Here is a 20,876-nt window from a genome sequence, read left to right on the forward strand (position 1 = left end):
CTGTCATGTAGCAAAGCATGTCAAACAAGCTTTTGGGGAATCTGAAGTGTTGCAGTGTTCCTTTCCTTTGCTTTGTTTTGGTTTTGTTTTATATTTTGAAGGTTACAATGCACAGATTGAGACCTTGAACACAGGTTGGCAGTGCAGTTTCATGTAAGCTAAGTCAATATTAACAAAAGGAAAAGTGTGCATGGCTATCAGGGCTCCTTTTGGTTCAGTTCATCTAGATACGGGCTTCTGCAGACCGTAGTTTTTACAGCTTTGTTTTCATGTAACCATTTCATTTAAAACAGCACCAAATGAAACACTTTCTGTTCTTCCAAACATCTCCCAGGAGCCATAGGCTTGAAGTATGTTTGCAAACTAGGAATTCAAGGGGATCAGATTTATGCCAGCCATAGTTAGCTAAAAATGAAAGGAAGGGAAATCAACCCAAAGAAGGGAAGATAGTCACTATGCATATGTCCATAGGCGGGTCCCATTCGATACTGTCTCATCAAAACTGAGTCTGCAAAGCACCCTTATCTTGGTTTTAAACCACCCGCTGAAGCTCAATGCTGATTTAAAGCTGGTTCAGCTGTAATGTGGGAGGCCTTGGGGCTTGTCTGATTCTCTCCTCCTCCTCCCTTGCATAGCCATGAGGAGACTGGAATCTCCACTTTTAAACAGAGAACATTTTCCATGATATCCAAACAGAGCATGAGCTTAAACTGTGGTTTAACAAACCAAGATTAATTTGTGCTTCCAGATCCTGGTTTGTTTATTTGCTTTTTTAAACTACACCTCTCCTGAACTCCAAACTCTTCCTCACAGCTGTACAAGGGTTTTTGAGGGGTTTGTTCACACAGTAAAAAGCCACTGGTTGGCATTATGTCTAAGCTAGGTCTAACATTAAAAGAGAGGAAGGCAAGATAATAAATCTATTAACTCTTGAATAAAAGCAGCTGGGATGGAAAAACAAACCCAAATCCAGATTTCCGTGAATGTATTAATTTGAGCTGAAAAAATATAGAAGAGGAATCGTGCTTTGGCAATAGCAAAATCCCCTAGAACGCTGGGGTTCTGAATGCAGTCCTCAGGGAACACAATGAACGTTTTGTTCCTGAATTCACGCCTGCCTGGATTCTTTCTCTATCAGAGCTTCCTGCCAACTGAGTCTGCTCCTGATTCTTTGAGTGCTGGATGTATAGCAAGCAGTGGGGGCAATGCATTCTACTAGCACAGAAAGCTTTCTTTAACTCAGGAGGGTTCAAAAACCCAGCCATGCTTTGACGGCATTCCAGTGGGCACCTCTATCGTGCTCCCCAGGCTTAAGTCTAGGAGGAAGGGCAGCGGCAGGGCAGCATTTTATTACTGCCTCAGCTACTTCTTCTCAGATGTACTCTAACATATTACAAAAGTGTCCAAAAGGTGTGAAAGGTTGGTAACCAATGCCCTTGGTTAACTACTCTTACTCTGAATGTTGCAAAACAGAAGGACACAAGCAGACTGAGTACACACTAGACATTTCTGTGCCAAGATCATACTGATGAAGAAAGCTTGCCCAGCCAGTAACTGAAAAGCCCACGGAAATGGCTGGTTGCAGAAGGGAAGTGTATTTGTGGCTTCAGTACATTCCAAAATGAGCAGGTGCCCACTTGACATTAAACAGCCCATTTTTCAACGTGAAGAGACAAAAACACTACAAGAGAGGCAGCAAGAGAGAGGGACAAATTTGCCAGAGTGTTGTGACTGTGAACGGCTTTCTGTACTGCAGACCTATCTTCGGTTTTTCATTTTTCACCACAGGTCACCAGGAATGAGAGCAGGATACCCCAGTCTGGACAGTCACGGGTGGTTAACAAGACACAGAACCTTTTAACTACCTCGGACAAGCTAGTCACATTCCAGCAGATTTACATAATTACCTTTGCTGGCTGTGGCTTCTTGTATTGTTTCCAACCTGGTAACGGTGACTTGTTGGAGTGGTTAAGAAACTACTGAGATCCCATGGCCTGTTGTGGGGGGGGGCACCAAATAGATCCCCCCCCACACACACACACAGTGATTGTGTGAACCAAGTTGATTACACTCTTCCCAAAGTATAGCTGCACCCCTTCTGTTCCCCCACTCCCATCTCTCATCATATTCCTACATTTAGCCTTCATTTTTCTTTCTCTGCCTTCCTCCACTGTCCCCAGCTCTCCTGGTCCATTAAAGGACTCCACATGCCTGTTTTGCTGTCCCTTAGGCCTGGGAACACCCTGCTAAAACTATCAACTCTTCTGGAACACTGAAATGATATTGCTTCACCCATTCCCCTTGAACTTTCTTTCCCAAAACTCACTTTTACTTTGGATTAACCCCTTTGTTGTTGGCCCCAGCTGAAATGAAGCCCAAGCATCTGCCCACAAATCATGCGCTCCACCATGAAGTTATGGATGCCAGGGGGCCATAGTTCCTTGACAGAACACATGCTCCGCATGCAGAAAGCCCCAGGACCAGTCCTTAATATCTCCAGCTTAAAGGATCAGGTTGTATAAGGTGAATGGAAAGTGATTTGTCTGCAATCCCAGAAAGCCAGAGCCAGTCAGAATAGAAGCAACTGGGCCAGATACGGATATAATGTGAATCGAAGCAAGGCAGCTTCCTATGTTTCTGCAGATTCTGTTTCCACATGCAACTGCCCCTTTGTTCAGACCACGCTTTAGAGGATAAGAAATGCGAATGCAACTATGGAGTATTATTGTCTTCATAGAAGAGAACTTGAAAGCACATGCATTGAAGTTCCTGATCACAGCCAAAACAATTAACTGAGAAAGACTGTAATTAGTTAACAGCTTTAGTAGCAAAGAAAGCCAGTCCCTGAATTACTTGCGGTTTTGCTGCCAATTCTCAATCTGTTCAAGCCCATATGTGAAACCCCCAGTTAAACACAATTGAACCCAGTACGCAATGACTGGGTTCACATGACACAATTTTTATTTTATTTTATTTTATTTATTTATTTAGAAGGCTTCTATGCCGCCCCATTCACCGAAGCCTCGGGGTGGCTCACAATAATAAATAAATAAACACAGTATAAAACAAGATAATATAATTTGAGTCAACCTGGCCCAAAAAATAAAATGAATAATATTAACAATTAAAATAACGTTTGAATAAAAAGGTCTTCACCTGGCGCCGAAAATCAAGTAACAATAAAAACAAATAAGCAATCATCGTGGAAAAAACCATGGCTGCTTGCTGTGTCTGAATGCAGTCATGGTGATCGACCACTGTGACTTACAGTGGTTGTGAACCACAATGAGACACAGCAGTCTACATTAGGGGTTCTCCCTACCACCACTGCTTGTGCCAACCAAACTTGGACAGCAGAATCCATCATGGTGAGCTGCTTGTCTGGAGTGGTTGCTGCTGTTCCCTCCAAGCAGCTAGCCAGAGACCATGGCTGACTGGAGCAACTGTCTCGGCTCTTCCTGCCTCCTGTCCCAGAGATCTTTGGGAAAGCAGCCAGGGTATCCCAACTGCATACTTGCACATGAATGGAGACTTCTTACATGTGAGTAGGAAGGGGGGAGAATCAGCTAGGACGCATGCCTGCCTGCCTTTCTCCTTGGGAGAAAAATGCTCTGGCGTGCACCACCTTCCCCAACCGAGCTTGCACTGTCTTATTACTGCTGGGGAGGAAGTCTCTCTGGCGGGCACCAGGCTGGGGAGCCATGAGTCACTGGTTTGCTCTGGCTTGAACTGGTCTGAACCAATCTGCTCAGCAGGGATGCATCCTCACTGAGCCCACATCCACACTCACTGCTCTTGCCTTGGAATAAGGGTGCAGCCTGGCAGAATACATGCTCCCACATTCCCACAGCTGCCCGAGCACCTCACGTCAAGGCAGTGGCCAGGAGTGGTGCCAGGGGCTTGGCAGGGATGCCCTGTTCTTGGAGCTTCCTCCCGGGCAAGAGCAGGAGGCTGATGACCTGCTCAGCAGGGCTGCCCTGAGAAAGTGAGAAAGGAGAAGCAGTGCAGAGTGGACCAGGCATCCCTGCCTCTGGAGCAAGGGGCAGGGGTGCCCAATCAACCTCCCCATCATGCTTCAGGGTGTGAGACCTCTTTGTGCAGCGCAGAGTCTTCACAACTGGCAGCAAGGCAAAACTGGGTCACAGCCATGGCTGTCAAAGGGGGCACCTCACTCTTCCATGTCGTGTTGCCTGGGATATTGCCTAGAGGAAGGGAAATAACCACGATGGGCTCCATCATCTGTCACACTCGCCATGGCTGCCAGGCACATCATGGTTTACCACCATAAGAGGGCATTATATGTGAATCTGCTCAATGCGTTTGTCATTTCAAAACTCTGTTTCAAACCACATGGGACAGAAGTTTAGTTAATTAGTCCTAGCACTAGCAATCAATTGCACAGCTATTCTGTCTTTGCCTCCTCAAGAGTGCCATCCTCTGTATGATTAGGTGGAAATAAGTCCATCTAGTCTTCAAGGTTGCTGGGACTTTTTCTGGCTAAACATATAAGATGGCACTCTAACAGGTATTTTTCTTGCAAGAAAGAAGTGGACAAAGCAATGGGAAAAGACAGTTACAAACAACATGATGGTGCCGTTTGGTCACAAGCCTATATACAATTCTGTGAATGGTGCAGGGTGACTGCACAGTAAAAACCTCATCTGGAAATACCCTCTGTTAAAAGAGGGAGTTGAAAGTAAAGAACTAAGAAAAACACACTTGACCCTGTGGCCACTTTCTCTTAAAAGGTCAAGAGGCAGTTCATACGAGCATGTTGTGCTCAGTGTCAGTCCCCTTCCTCTTCTCTACAGCTTGCAAACACAGTTTCTGAGCAAGTTGTCTTCACCCAGCACAAACTCCCATGCAGGTCATGCACTTCCCTATTATTTTGGTATTATTTACACAACCACACTTTCCCAAAATATATTAAACAAGAACCACAAGTTCCCTTTGGACAATCTATCAAGCTGAGATGAAAATAATAACTGATATACTAGCCTTTTGGTAGGCTAGTATCAGGCTAAAGATAGATGTTTATTCTTTTGTATTTTTATTGTGCATTTTGATTATCCTCAAAAAATATTTAATGCATGAAGAACCTGGCTGACATAGCGCAGAGTTTTGGAACTGGATCAGTGTTGCCACAAGTCAGTGTGCCCTTTATGTACATATAACAGCTTCAGCATTTGCTGTTGTCATGGGATGTTTATTTTTAAGAAATTACAGTGAAAATGACGAAACTGTCAACCCAGCGTACAACGTCTGTGAAAAAGGCAAAGCCTGTGTTAGATATGATTAGAAATGGAATCAAAAATAAAACTGTCAAGATCACACTGCCCTTATACCAGCTGATGGTGCAGCCCCACTTAGAATACTGTGTATAGTTCTGCTCATTGCACCTCAGCAAGGATATTGCAGAGCTGGAGGATGTGCAAAAAAGGGCAACGAAAATGGTCAAAGGGTTCAAGCAACCCGCTTAAGAGGAAAGGTTACAACAGCTGAGACTGTTCTGCGAGGAAAAAATGGCAAGTAAGGGGAGACATGTAAAGAATTATACATAGTGTGGAGAATGTAGAGGGGGAGATCTTTTCTCTCTGTCATGTGATACTAGAGTCTCATGTGCTCATCCCATGAAGCTGTTTGGTGGGAGATTCAGGACAGGGATAAAAGGAAGCACTTCTTCATATCATGCATAGTTAAACTATGGAATCCACTTCCACAGGATGGCGTGATGGTCAGACAGTTGGTGACTTTAACAGGAAGCTGAGCAAATTGATGGAGGTTAAGGCTATTCCAGACTACTGGTCCTGATGGCCCTGTGCTGCCTCTAGCACCAGAGAGAGTGTGCCTATGTACACTGGTGCTGCTAGACTCACGTCCTGCTTGTTGGTTCCCATGGGCAGCTGGCTGGTCACCGTATCATCTGTCCCCACCCTCTATGTTCCTGCAGTCTCCTTGTGCCTCTGACATTGTACAAGCTCCCTAATCTTATTTCTGAATATGTGCAATTTATTTGTAGTTATTTTTTTTAAAAATAAAGCTGATGGGCTTAGTCTATAAACCCACACAATAACTTACGCCTTTAGGAAAACAGAGGCAAAACCGGACTTTCCCCCACTTATGTAAAGCGTACGTATGTAATTCACAGTATGCAAAGTAAAGTCTTGTTTTAACCTTCCCTCGGTCATGCAAACAATGGCATTGGAGGACTTTCCCCTCCAACTCAAAAGTTTTTCCCACTGTCCCCTAAAAGTGTAGGAGAAAGTTCTGTTGAAAATGTTATGCATCTCTTTCAACCCCAATGCAAACAGTCTAAGTTAACTTTTAACAGAGCAAGTACAGAAAAAGTCTCCTTGTTCCCTAAACAAAAACGGCAGGGTAGCTGCCAAACCCTGGAGCTGCACCTAGAGGGAAAAGGACTCCACTCCACGTCCACAGTGACGATCAAGCTGCTGGCGGGTGGGGGAGAGCAACAGGCACTGTATAACACCCACCGACAAGGGTCACCTGTCCTGCAGCACTTCAGAAGGCAGAACACCTCTCTACATTTTCCACCTGATGCGTTTATCCCCTGTACGCTTGCCGCAGCTCAGTCCTATTCAGGTGTTGGGAAAATGACAGTGAATGCTTGCAGAGGAGGGGGAAGCCCAGCTCTCCCTGCATCACCACTTTTGCTCCCCTCTACCTGCGAAGTGAGACTTGGCAAACTGGAGAGGCTCCTGGGACCCTCCATGCAGTTTAGAAAGCTGGAAAATCCATTTGATCTCCTCCAACAGCCAGGATCAAACAGCTGTAGGGTCATTTTAATGTCATGGGGTATTTTGTTTTTATTGGCAAGGAACCAAGGAAAACAAAGCAGTTTTAGATTCATTTTCTTTGAACAGCTTCCCCAACCCCACCCACAAAATATTGTGGGCAAAATGACTGCTGCAGCCAAGTGGCATTCCAAGAACAGGTTGCCACATGGTGTGTGCAAAGGAAGAGAGAAGGCAGGAATTCTACTGAATTCCTTTGCAAGACCTGAAGTTCAACTATGTGTAATCCCTTCTACATTTGAGTGCTCTCATCCCTCTACCCCTTGAAAAGGCTGAACTAAGCTAGACTGAACAGCTTTGCTTAATAAGCTTCTAAAGCTGAGGTCCACAAATGTGCCCTCCAAGGTGGGCATCAGTTCTCCACACCATCTCCGCTTGAACTTGGACCTTAGGAAAGGAATTGTTCCTGTACTCGAAGCCCTGTGTGATATTAGAAGCAAGTCTAGCCAAAAAATATTGGGCTTCCATTCAAAAGGTGCTACTGAAAATCAAGAGAAACTTGGCTACATATTCATAGAAACATGAAATTCATCACTGGTATTTTAAGGGTATGCCTCATGCTGTGGAAGTATTCACACTCTGCTTTAAAATATACCTCACTGACAGAGCTACGTTTTCTCCATCTACTCTTTGTCTTAATGCAAGAAAAAACAAACAGTCCCTATAACCTCATTACCTTATTAGCAGAGTTCGGGGTCTGAGGAATCTCATCTTTCAGCATGGACAAGCTGTTTCCTTCCATGTCTTTCCCTGAAACACAACAGCATAATAAAGCACTGAGGATTTCAGCAGATAAACAGAACCCCTCAAACAAGCTCTGTGTAAAGGGCTCTATTCTAAAGGAAACCACAGCAGAAAGTGTCACATCCCCAAACAAGGGCCCTAAAATTAGTTAAAGCAAAAGGAGAGCATGTTGAGATAATTAGGACCCATTATTGCAGAAGGCGGTATAGAAGAACAGTCCCACAATCAGGCTACCAGTAGAGGTTCAGATGTAAAGGCTATGCAAGTAGGTACAAAGTTTTTGGCCAGTTCTGCATATTTCTTGAAAAGAGAATTACTTGCTATTCACTGCTTTTTGGCCAAGGCCTAGCTCACTCATGCATGCCTGTTCCTTATCCATCCCTGTCAGCTGAACATATGAACGGACTCCACTGCACAAGTGGCATCTGAGGCAACTGGGAGAGACAGGAACATTCCACCTATATTGCCAGGTCCCTGATGGAGCCATCACATATGCAAGCTTTCACCTGATTTGGTGAAGACTATTTTTGCTCCCTAGGGAGGTTCCTCAAAGCACAGAACACTCTGCCTCTCTCATTGATCTGCCTTGCTTCATGTCTGGAATATGAATCAGTTCTGCCTTTCAAGCTGCTTTTATTAAAAAAGGAAGCCTAAGCTGACTTGTTCCATGGCTTGGCAGGCCCAGTATGACAAAGATTTATAACCGCTGTCTCAGGCTGAGATCCTAGGCAAACAGAGTGGTAAGCTCCAGCGTGGGCACTTGATCTGGCAAGTAAATATTGGGATTATGGACATCCTTACCCTGTCACACTCACAGATGTCTTAAAGCCAGGTCTCTGCACAATGGTCTTCTGCAGGCAGTTGATCACTGAATGAATTTATCTTTCTTTCCATATGTGTTCATTTGTCTGAAGGAGTATATATGGCCCAGCCTGCCAGTTAGTTTTAATGGGAATCCCAAGACTGATTCATGCAGATGTATTTATTTCTTTGACAGTTACAAAAAAAAAGTCACACCATCCCCTGACTGGGCTGACATCTTTCCCCCCAGTTCTGTGGATCAGTTCTCCCACCACATTTGGCATGTCAGTGATACTTCCCCATGTTTTCTCTTCTCCCTCATGCAAAAGGCTTTCACTTGGAAGAATGCCCCAATGTTTTCAATAGCATTTACAGCCAAGGTGTGTTGGATTCCCACCTAAACATCCCTTAGCATCATTCATCTGATACCTTTGTGAATAAGCATTGAGCCTAGCACTTATGTAGTCTCCTTATGCTTTGTATTAGTTACGCCGGCTTTGGCAGGAGTTGAACTTCTGTGCTTTTATAGCTGTTTCAAAACTCACCCCTTGCTTTCCCAGGAATATAGGAAGGCGTGTTTTATACAAACACTGAAGGAATCATTCCTAGGCCTGAGATAGCTTAGGTCTAAGCAGTGAGGTACCTTAAGAATGCTAAGATACATGGCTGCTTGGTAACCTTACATACATTTAAAAGTCATGCACGTAAGTTATCTCCACAACACAATCATACAATAAACACTGACAGACACACTTCAAAAGGGAAAACTCCATTATGAGCAAGGAACGATGAACAAGCCCAAATGCAAAGGAGGCAGCAACAGGATGGATCTCCTGGAGAACTGCAACCCCAGACCACTGGGATCTCACTGCCAGGGGACACCTGCATAAATCCCCTGGTACTGGGACTTCAAAACATTGTAAGACTCCTAATGAATCTCCCATAAGATAAGAGAGATTGGGCTACCTCTGTACTAACAGCAGCAGCATCTTCTGTTCGTTGTTTAACAAGCCTTCACAAGACCCTAACACTTCCTTTATCCTTTCTTCCTGATTCAGTTGTTTTCTTTGCTGCTAAGCAATAATCTTGACTAATCACTGATGGAACATTAATTGGCTTGGCATGGTAGAGAAGAACAACCACACTACCTGCATCACCATTATTAGGCATTCTATCCAGAAGAAATTAAAAATGGAGTGAGGAAGAAAAGAGCTAATTGGCCCTAATGATCAGGGAATCTAATGGAGGGCCTTTAACTCCCTGGAGAGCAACCTTAAGCCTATGCTGCAATGGCCATCAGGATGTGAACTTGACAACCTCAGTGGCAATTACTGGCAGGTAATATGCATAGGATTGTCCTGAAGAACAATTGCAGGAAAGGAAAAAAACAAAAAACAAAAAAACAGGACTGGGCTATAGAACTGCTACAAAAAATGGAATAAATGTGTATTCAGTGGCACCACACCACATCTCTGTTGAATTTCTGCCTATTGTTCAGGTAGCAAGAAACAAACGGTTGCTCAGGGGAAAAAGAGGGCAATGCTAGCCATGATGTACATAGCAGGCAGCATTCAACTGAAGAGGCAGTAATCACTGAGCCGCAGAGGGTTGCCAACCGTTTTGCTGGCCCTCCTGTCTTGCTTCCAGCACCTGACAAATGGCCGTATAGTTCCCACCATGACCTCCACGCCACAGAAAGTTTCCTTGGTGAAATACCAGAGTGCCATTCAGTTAGTAAAGGCGCATCAGCAGGACAATGAACTAAGGCAGCAAATCTAGACATGGTTTGGGCCGATTTGAAATGCTGGCCCTTACTTCTGAAGCATTTTACTTTTAGTTTTTGTAAAATAAAAACTACAATCCCCAAATCTGAACACACACATGATCACTTGTGTTCAGCCAAAAGGGTAGCTTCGTACAAAACACGACAGAGTCTCCTACTCCAAACAATTGTAAAGAAGAGGAAATGCAGAAAGTGACCTTTTCCTTCAGGCAGGGTGCAATATGTGAAGCCATTCCCTGTACAAAGCTGCAGTAAAAGGAAAGGCTTCCCATGTTTGCTCTGCTAAAGACGTGGGAGGCAATGAGGAAAAATTGTGGTGTTCCCAAATAGCCCCTTGCCCAAGCTTTCTCCCATATTTCTCTTGACCACTCATTCAATTTCATAGAAAATAAGTTCCTTTTGAAAAGAAATGCAGTGGTGCAGAACAGTTTGGAGAAAGGCAGGTTGGGCTTGGGTTCTTGTGCTTACCTTTCTTAGGAGGTGCACAAGAAACCCACAAGCCTTCTTTTCACAGTCTGGAGCCTCCTCGCTTCCCACACGTCAATTAAAGCCCAGGGGAACAGATGAAAAGGTAATTCGTGCTGCAAGGCCTTTTCCGATAGGGACGGCTGCAGAGCAATGTGCAATAGCAAGAAAGCACACCCAGCAGCCACCTCGCAGTGAGCAGGTGAGCTCAGGGACACCGCAAGAGTAAGTGAGAGCCCATTCCAGCCGTAAGGCAGAACAACTGAGGCCCACTGCTGGAAGGCGGAAGGCGGCTTTAAGGAGCTCAGAGGGCAGATCCAGGCACAGCACTAGCCCCTCCTCTTCCCTGGGGCCGGATACAACACTGCCTCCCTCAGGGCTACGTTCAGTCAATGCAGGAATGGGGGCCAAGCTGCCAACACTGCTGATGCCTTGGTGGCAGCAGGAAAAAAACAACAATTCTGAGAAGGGAAGAAATGTGCTACATGCCCTGGCAAGGGTGAGTTCTACTTGCGAGAAACCATTGAGGATTTCTCCTCTCCCTAGACAAACTTGGTGAAAATATCCCTCTCCCTTAATTTCTTCATCCACAAATAGGACAGATAATCTCAAGAGGCTTTTTACACACAGCTCTAGAATTTATCGCACGTGGGTCAGGGCAGGTTATGTATTTCTCTTTAATTATAGATTAAACAAAAATGGGGAGGGAGGAGGAGGAGAAAAACAAACAGAGTCTGCAGTTTATTACAGTCTTCTCTAATCTGGTGTTTTCCAGAAGTTTGGACTTCAACTCCAAGGGCACGTGGGCTCAGAATGATGGCAGTTGTAGTCCAAAATATCTGGAAGGCCTATGGGGAAGACAGGTCTGTTCAGTTCCCTCCTCAGTTTGTTTTGCTGACCCAACTCAATGGTTCTCAGACATAGGAAGAGCTTTGTGGAGAGGCTTTGGATAGAAGGCAAAGGGAAGAATATGCCGCCATAGACACAATGCCTTGCTCACCTCTCCATTTAGATATATATTTGAATAATGCAGGCATGGGATTTGCTCCTATCCCAGTGGGAACTGCAGTTCTGGGGACAATCGACTTCTGGAGCCTGCAGCCCATCATCCACCAACCCTGTACTTTTCTAGTAATATATTTACAAGGGAATCTTGCTTGTTGCTAACTGTTCCACAAGGCAGGCAGTGTTATTTGGACAGCAACAAGTTGTGATGGTCCCTTTCACGTCTGTGCTGGGGTCCCACTAAGGCTCCTTTTCAGTAGGAGCAAAATATCCCACTCATGAGAATGAGATTTAGGGCTGCAAACTCACCACACCGGTGCAGGAGGAAATCCCACTGAACAAGCTAACACGTAGCAGTCAGTATGGTAAAACAATGTAGCTGGAGTTCTCCCCCTTAGGTTGGTTTCTCTATAAATGACAGTACTGTTTGCAGCTACTGGCTTTCTTATCTTTAACACTTGTTGGCCATTTTGTTGTTATTATAGTGGAATTTCATTTCAGTCTGTTTGTATTTCATTGTATTTTATCGTGTTGTAAGCCGCCCCGAGGTTTCAGCAAGGGGCGGCATAGAAATGTTATAATAACAACAACAACAACAACAACAACAACAACAACAACAACAGCAGGTCAGAAATCTTTTTCAACAAACTAATGTGAAGCAAGATGTCCCTATTTCAAACTTCCTCTCACTCATTAACAAGGTGGGCTTAAGACCAAACTAGACCTGACATGATTAAATTGCCTGCATTTTTAAAAGCCTAAAAGCAGCTGTTGAAGCACAAATCCTATCAGGACTGAGTGTTAACTTTTTAAGCTGTTTTCCAAATTGAGTCTCCTCCTCCTCCAGAGCTCCTATTTGAGCTGCAGGGAAAAGTTCTGGGGTGGCCAGGTGTTCATTTGAAGAGGACTGTCCTCTGTTTGAAGGACTGACCTGTCCAATTCTGGTTTAAAGCTGAGGAGCCACAAGAACTGCTCTTTAACACTGGCTACCTGGACACCAGTCTCGGTAGGCAGGCCGCCCAGGTCATCTGGCTGTGGCTATCGCCTTGTACAGTATGGCGATATGCCCTGCATGTCTATTTGAATTATAATAATTATCTCTAAATAGGCATCTATGCATATATGTTGAAATAAGCACATATTATGCAAATTGACGTTCTCTCTTTGATGATTTGCTTCTTTGGTCAGTGAACGGCCATAACTGCAGCAGTCTGTGCTCCAAAGAGGAGCCACAAAAAGTGTGTGAGACTTAATAGTCCCCATTTCTGGAGTAGCTGGTGACTCAGGAAAGCGCTTAAAGGGTGGAGGATACTGAGAACTGTCAGGATGTCCAGTACAAACAAATGTGAAACAAACATTTTTGTTGAATGAGACACAGCCCGAGATCCTTCGACGTGACGAGGCAGGCACCGAAGTCATGATCCGCCGATGAAGCATTTTGCAGTGGTGCTCACAGCCGTTTCTTAAAGTCTAATAAAGTTGAGGGCCCATTTTAGGGCTTCTGTTGTAGGCTACCCGAAGTTCTATATAAGAGTACACCCCTTATAGGTGGGGATACTTTGCAAGCCCCACTTATAATAGATAATATTGATTCTAAATATTAAGTGCAAACTCATTGTCTGGGTTTTATTACTTAGGTAGCCAAAATGACATTATCCATACCCGAAGGGAAAGGTATTGACAGCCCTGGGGAACCCAGGTTGGTTTGTGGAAGGTTTGTAGAAACACACACACACAATCTTTAGGAAAACTTGAAACCTGGGGGGGGAGTAGGATGAAGGACCCCCCCCAAAAAACCCCCACTCAAATGAGAACTAGAATAGTAAATAGCAGCAAGAACAATTATACTACACTAAACAACATCCTCCCTCTCCTGTTGTGCTTTTCTGAACACACAGGCTCAGCTCTATGTTTGGGGAAGGCTGCTCCCGTTGGGTCCCCTTTCCCAAATAAATCTGCCCGTTTCCCCAGTATGATATGGTAGAGGAGGATTTTTTGTTGGAAACCATTCCCATTCTACTGTACATCACCTGGAAATCTACCAGTAGATTCCAATCTAGCTCATCCTGGCATACAACATATTACAAAATCCACAGAGCACGCACTGACCTGGGCTGATTGGGTAGATCTCATTATCGGCCCCAAAAAACAGGTTCCGGGTCAGCTTGCGAGGATCAATTTTCTGAGGAGTGGATGCAGCAGGGCAGAGTGAGAATCTGCGCCGAAGAAAATTCTCTTCCTTCATGGCATGTGCTGCAGGGGTTTTCTAAAGGAAGGGACAGAAATAACAGTAGCGTCAAGTCACAGGAAACATAAATGTCACACTCTGCCCAATTGTGCATTTTTTGTTTGTTTTCACTATGCTTTCTTATTCTTAAACGGAGTGTTGGGCTTCTTTTAACCCTGCTGTGGTCAAACACACACACAGAAAACCTACTATGATTCGTTATTGCTGGAAGTTTACTAATTTCAGTAGGTAAGGCAGATGCACATACAATTTTCTTTCATTAAACCAGCCAGAATAATATTTATTACTCAATAAAGCATTTTGAAATGATTTTCGGATGGGTTGAGAAAATAACATACCTTTTAAAAAAATATTTGATATCCACATTCGGAGTATTTGCATTTTTTAACATTCTTATTCACAAACAAATTTTGATGAAGAGCTTGATTCCAATCAATTTCTCTGACCTGACGATTTTGGAACTTTTACGGTATGTTTGTTTACTTTCATGCCAAATGCTTAAAAGGAGTTCACTAATTTTCTCGAAGACTCCATAAATTGAAAAATGTTATTGTCCGAATGAAGGTCAAATAACTGGTGGTTTGACAGAAAATCAGCTGGCATCTGCAGCAGCTCAAGCTACGGAGGAGGGCACAGCTAATACTGACTTGCTGAAAAGCTGGTAACTCTAATCACACAACTTATATCCATGGTGTATGTAAATCAAACTGGGATTTTCTGTCTTTCCAGGATCACTGCCCTGTACCATATTCATCCAGAAACCAGTGTCACAATAAACTCGGAGTTAGGTGCCCGAGTGACACTCCCCCGCTTCAATAATCCATTGCTGCAGTATTGTTGTTATCCATAGAATGCAGCAGATAACAACACAGCCAGAGTGTTTATGATGCAATCAACTAAGTAGCTTTGGCGATGTTTGGTTATGCAAAAGTTAGATCTCCAAGAGCTTTTCCTGCCCCCATGGCCAATGGTCAGGAATACTGGGAGCTGAATGCAAAAATCAGAGTTCTAATTTCTGTCTGCCTCTAACAAAGACTTCAGGTATTGTGACTAGCGAAGGAAACCACAACACAACTGAAACTAGTATGAGAAGAACACAGCACAGCTGCTGAAATGACACTCCATATTTCAACAGTAGGTAGGGAGATATATATTGGGGAAGGAAGTTGTTTAAAAACAAATATCACACAACATAATTCACAAATAACATTATCATAAATGGACTGGAAAGAAATGACCCAAGTGTATCACCAAAACAAACAGACAGACTTCCGTCTTATTAATCCCCATCACTCCTCATGGACGCACATCAAGTTGAGTGTCAGCTGAAGCTGCTGCAGTTTCCCACAGCATGACTCAAATCTTTAAAAAGCCCCCTTTGGGAGTAGTTATGCCTGGACACCTTCTCTATCCAACTAGGATGTGCCCAAATAACAAAAAGAGGCCTGAAAGAACTACTGGCTCTATTTTTGCACTGCCAAAACAATACCAGGTGGAGCACCACTTTTACTACAGTGTTTAGCAAGGATAACCCAAGGTATCGTCTGAGTCAAAAGACAAAGTGGCATCCTGCTCCCCACCCCACGGATTCCATGTATGGAAGCCAACACGTTTTCATCCCCAGTTAAAACTCTCTTCCGCATGGTGACAGGGCAGCATTGTCCATCACATTTGAAAACAGCAGGCCAGCTTAGAAGTTATAGCGTGGGTAGAGTGCCCCGTGTCCTGCTTTAGAGATGACAGCCCTTTATCTGAAGAGCTATCGGGGAGCAGTGTTCCCTTTGAAGATGTCCTCTTTCTGAAGGACTGCCCAATCCATGGCCAGTGGCCCATCAAAGGTAAGCACCTGCGCAACAGACTGAGCAGGTAAGCAGGTCACCTGAGCAGAAGAGATGTGATGAGATATCCTGCATTTCTACACAAATTATTTCTAAATTTACGTACAGAATATAAATCAACATGTGCATATTTTATGCAAATTACTGTTCTTTTAATCCTTTATTATTTATATTTATATATTATTTATATCCATTTATTATTATTACTATTAACCCTTATTTGGTGATCCATTAGTGGCTGCTCTGAGGGGCAGCCCAAATGCTCCTTAGAAACACATAGTTATATCTTCCAGCATCTAATCATTGCTTCCTGTTCCTGCTGTCTCCACCTCAGGTAACTGTCTCATTTGGTCTAGTAGTAGGCTTACCTTCAGTGTTTTACAGCCACCTATAGTCAGATTTACTTCATATCAGTTTCTTTGCTTCATTAAGGATGAGCAGGGGTAGGGGATTTGGGGGCCATTTGTACTCCACCCTCCTCTGGCCACACTGAGATTGGGGGAACATATATTAATCACCATGGGTACGCTTCCGAAATCACCAGCAAACTCAGTGAAGAGCAGCTTGGAAATCTGGAGAGTAGAGGAATGGACCCAGTGAGCAATGCAAAAGCAATAGCACTTCTGTGGTGCATGAAGCAAAAGCCACAGCACAGAACAAGCTATAGAAGAAGAGTGACGCCTGCCGTATATGCGGATAGAACCACTAAATTGCCATCAGGAAAGTGGCTCCTGGCTGCTGCTTCCACAGCCCAGCAAAAGCAAACTTATGCCTCTGAGAAACATTTTAAGCAACAGTCAACAACCACTAATTATTCTGCACTGTAAGCAGGATGGATCAAGGTCCACTTGTACTCCAATGGACCGGCTGATTTAGCACCATTTTAAAGTGCATCAATGGAATGTTCTGTTCACAACAGATCGGTAAACAGTAACTAAAAAGGTCAGTCTTCACATGAAGTAAGTTTACTCTTTTAAATTAGGCCAACAAAAAGCAGGGAGAATGCTTCAGAGTGGATCCTGAGAACCCCTAAACAAAACAGCCCAATAAAAGGAAGCTGAAAGCAATGGAGATGCTGCAGGAGAAAATTACAAGAATCAATCTCTATAATATCAAAGATTTGCCACTGCAAGATTAGAATGGGGCCCATCGGAGTCCTATTTGTGTCAGGTACTCATCTGGAGGGGAGATCTATTAATGTATTGTCGCTGACTTCTGAGTACCGTTGCAAGAAATGACAGCATCTTCTCATGGGCAGTTTCAGATGTTCAACAACTTTCTGTCTTGAGTGTTCCTCATGTAGGGATGCCTCTTCCTGAGGAGTGGCAAACACTTCTGTTCTTTAAGAATGGTAGTATTTAGAAGCACCCTGTGTGTGTCCCCATACAACAGCACCCCAGTTTCCTCTGCTTTTGCCAGTGGGTAAGAGCAGGGCAAATCCATTGCAGATGCCTTCATGAGCTAGCTGGGATGGGCTGCAACAACCATTGGACTAGCTCAGGTCTTATCCAAAAACTAGTTATATGAAGATTTAGTTGATTAACTAAGGAGAGTTGGTTATATGGCAATATTTAATTTAAAGGGTTGCAGATTAAGGGTAAGTATGCTTTTATTTTGGTTCCAGTGTATTATGAAGCATGAAATATTAAAGCTGTATTTTCCTACTGATAACAAATAGTATCATAAGCACAATACAGCAGATAACACACACATTCCTGATACAGTTAGAGTGTAATTTCTGGAATAGTCAAAGTGAGAAAATAATGAGATAAATAATCATGTTCTTCAAATGAGTGCAACTTTTGACAGTTGTAGAGGCATTGCTAAATAAGACTTGAACTGTGGATTTGTCTCTTAAAAACGTAGAATGGTCTTCAAAAGCTACAGAACAAAAGAATCGGTCATTGAATTGCAATTGAACAACAATACAAAAGAGGGTGTTTAGGAAAACAGCCTGCATCTAGGAAACAAATCCTTAATAAACTTTTAAGGTGAGGATCTAGTAATGTATGTCCTCAACATTTTGCAGTTGCAAAGACAAAAGAGAAATAACCTTTTGTGCTTTTATATGGAATAATAAATGCTTATAGAGTCCAGGACAGGAAGTAGCAGATAAATCAGGCCATATCTGCTGAACTAGTAAAAAAAGACATTAGATCCAAAATGTTCCAGATGTGACAGACCTACTGCAGTTTTATTACAGGATCTGCAAACTGACACTGCTGAGCTAAGCTAACTTTCCCTTTTAAAAGTAACAGATTACCCTACCATGATGGAGCCCTACCTTGGCATGTGATTTCAGACATTATGGCAGTTGTGCAGCTGCTGTTTGCCATGTGCAGCCTCATCCTGCCCTGCGCTTGTGTGGTAACGGGTAGGATCAAAGGGGAAGAAGATGTCAGAAAGGATGGGTCACGGGTCAGCATCCCTGAGCCAAGTGCTGCACTGCCTTGTCCTCCCACAGGCCCTCTTCTGCTCTGGAGTGACTGGAGGTGAAGCTGTGTAGGAAGCAGCAACCACAGAGTTCTCTAAAGCAAGAATTGGTTCTTAATTTAGGTTCCCCAAGCCAGGCTCGTGATGCTACATGAGGCATACGAGGCTGTTTCGTGGAAGGCAGATTGTATTTGGCTACAAATCCATTTGAAATGAGTTTAATTCGGGCATTCTAATCATGTGTCGTGCGATCAGCATGATGCTGGAGAGCAGTGATAAGCATGCTAGTACTGCCCCGCCCCCAGGGCCACCCTCTTCCTCTGTGTGGGGAGGGCAATGGGGGAACTATAGGGAGGGTGGAGATAACAGACTCCCCTTGCTCTCCTCCTTCCAGTGTTCATTGTGCACTTACTCCGAACTCCTGACAAAAGGAATACAAAAAGAGAAACTAACGTAGATATTGCTGAATGGGACTGGTGTGGTGCTAGTGGACATTTATATCTCCACAAAGAGACAAAGGAGATAGTGGTGCCCTTTCCAAAAAAATGTAAACCATTGTCCTAATGCAAATATATTTATTTCACTCTCTTTCCTCTTGCTGGATAATTTAACAGCTGAGCAAGAGTGCTTGAGTGTGCATTGAACAAAAATACAGGATTTCATAAACAATTATAGCTTTCCATTTGAACAATATTTTTTAAAAATGGAAGGATTTTGACCTTGCAAGTGTCATGAATGGGACTAACAGCATTTCGTAATTACTGTGCTGTGCAGCAATGACACCCAATATTTATCAGTGAATTCTTGCCCTTCTCTCAGGATGGAATTATTTAGCAAGTATTAATTAGTTGCATGTTGCTAGCGAGAGGCATAAACTCTGGCCTTATTGAACATGCTAACTATTCCCTGGCATTCAATGTGCACAGTGATTACAAGTGGCCTCATTATGAAGAGACAGCAATCCCCTGACAGCCCACAACTTTCTTGACTACTAGAAGCAATAAACACGACCTGCCTTCCTGAAGGGGACCTTTCAAGGAGCATAGAACTGAGAAAGGGGGGACTTATACACACCAGTCTTTGAAGTAAGGAGCACAGCAAAACAGCTCGCACCAACAGATGGCCCTTGCCAGTGTTTAACATAACTTTATTCTCTGCATCACTATCCGTATTTCCACAGGTCTAATGCCTAATTGTGTCATTGACTTGGGTGGACATAGGATTCAGGTTTTCATAATCCAGATATCCACACACTGGGCCTCAGCAAAACTTCTGCAAGAAGTTGCAGGGCTATGCCCTGCCTCAAGGTAAGACTCCAGCACCAGGCATCTTGCTTGGGCAGCAGTGACACAGAACAGGCACCTGCTGAAAGAAGAAATCTTGCTGGGCAGATCAAGCTCCAATCCTTAGAGGTCAATCTTGAGATTGAAAAAATTTACATGCAATCCTTTTTCAAAGAACGCATGGCAGAAAAACCAACCTGGGTGTATTAAATAGAAAGCAAGCCTAGAAAAGCCTGGGTTAAAATCCCCACTGAGCAATGAAGTTCACTGGGTGATGCTGACCCAGTCAATCTGTCCCTGCCACCCCAACCTCACAAGAGTGCTTCTTACAGTAATACCACGTTCTAAATTCCTGGGATGAGGAGCAGGATTAAAATGTAACAGATATATAAATAAAATAGGTTGCTTCCATTAATCTGCAGTTTCCATTATGAAACAATGTGGCAATGAGCCTTGGGTATTTTGTGAATTCTTTTCTTCCTCCAGTGAAATGTTGTGTAACTTGGAAAATTTTGCTTTAGGTTGAGATTAACTGCAACTTCTTGTGATAATCGTTTGGTAGACAGCTCTGCTACCTGCTTCACCTTCTGTCTACTAACATCTGGGATTGAGAGCTTTTGAAGGCAAGGTTCTTAATCTACTGTTAATAAGTTGTATAAACTTTCAGTTTTGTTGCTGAGCTGAGATTCTAACAATACATGAGATGGCTTTCCTTTCTTGCTTTTCCTCTATATAACCTCTAGGTGGTACTGTGGAAGAGTGGAATAACACAAAAACACAAGAGAAAATCTTTCTATTTCTTTCATTCTTTCACTCTCACAATAAAATGCCAAATTTTCATTGCTCTAAAGAACCCTCACTGAGAGACACAAAAATGAACCTGGAAGGTCACAAGGTCATCTAAAGAACCTGTAAACAAATAGAAGTAGGGAAAGATGGATGCTTCATGTAGAAAAGTTCTGAGAACTGGTCCACCCCTTTCTGGAATTCTTTGAAATCTTCAGATTTTCATCTTAATACAGTTGCTATATTGCCACACACAAACCCAGTGCTCCTGAAGTCTTATCACTGATCTGAAGGTGATGAGAAAAGCATACTGCTAAAACCAACAGAACACGAGCATCTTCTTAATCCTTCTGGGATCTATTCTTTTCTCAGATGTAGACAAAAATTTCAATGCTAGCAGGTGATGTAAACATGTCTTAAAATGTTCGCAATTACACTAGGAAAGTTTGAACTTGCTATACAATCTCATTTCAATTTAATTACCTGAAACCAGAGGAAGATCTCAGAGAAAAAGAATCAGTGATTCTTGGGATAACCTAATTTTAAAATAAATAATTAAAGTATGAAATAAGAGTCCTACCAGTAAGAGAGGCATGATCTCATGTATTAAAGATCTAACATGCTTTTCAAAGATTTTTTTTTTGTAAAAATATATCCTCAAACCTTTGCCATTTT

At 43.3% G+C, this 20,876-nt stretch overlaps 1 protein-coding gene across 1 annotated transcript in view; it reads right to left on the minus strand.

Annotated features, from left to right (window-relative positions):
* The window catches only part of OSBPL5 (oxysterol binding protein like 5), a 167,254-nt gene that overhangs the window by 56,081 nt on the left and 90,297 nt on the right, over positions 1-20,876 (minus strand). The window contains exons 2-3 of the mRNA XM_044425935.1: positions 13,723-13,879; positions 7,492-7,565 (exon numbers count right to left, since the gene is read on the minus strand). Coding sequence (XP_044281870.1) covers positions 7,492-7,565; positions 13,723-13,858 — 210 coding nt within the window. The 5' untranslated portion in view covers positions 13,859-13,879. The remainder of the gene's footprint in view (positions 1-7,491; positions 7,566-13,722; positions 13,880-20,876) is intronic.

The sequence above is a fragment of the Varanus komodoensis genome, unplaced genomic scaffold, assembly GCF_004798865.1.
Source record: "Varanus komodoensis strain SLA01 unplaced genomic scaffold, ASM479886v1 scaffold16, whole genome shotgun sequence".
In the NCBI taxonomy this organism is placed as follows: Eukaryota; Metazoa; Chordata; class Lepidosauria; order Squamata; family Varanidae; genus Varanus; species Varanus komodoensis.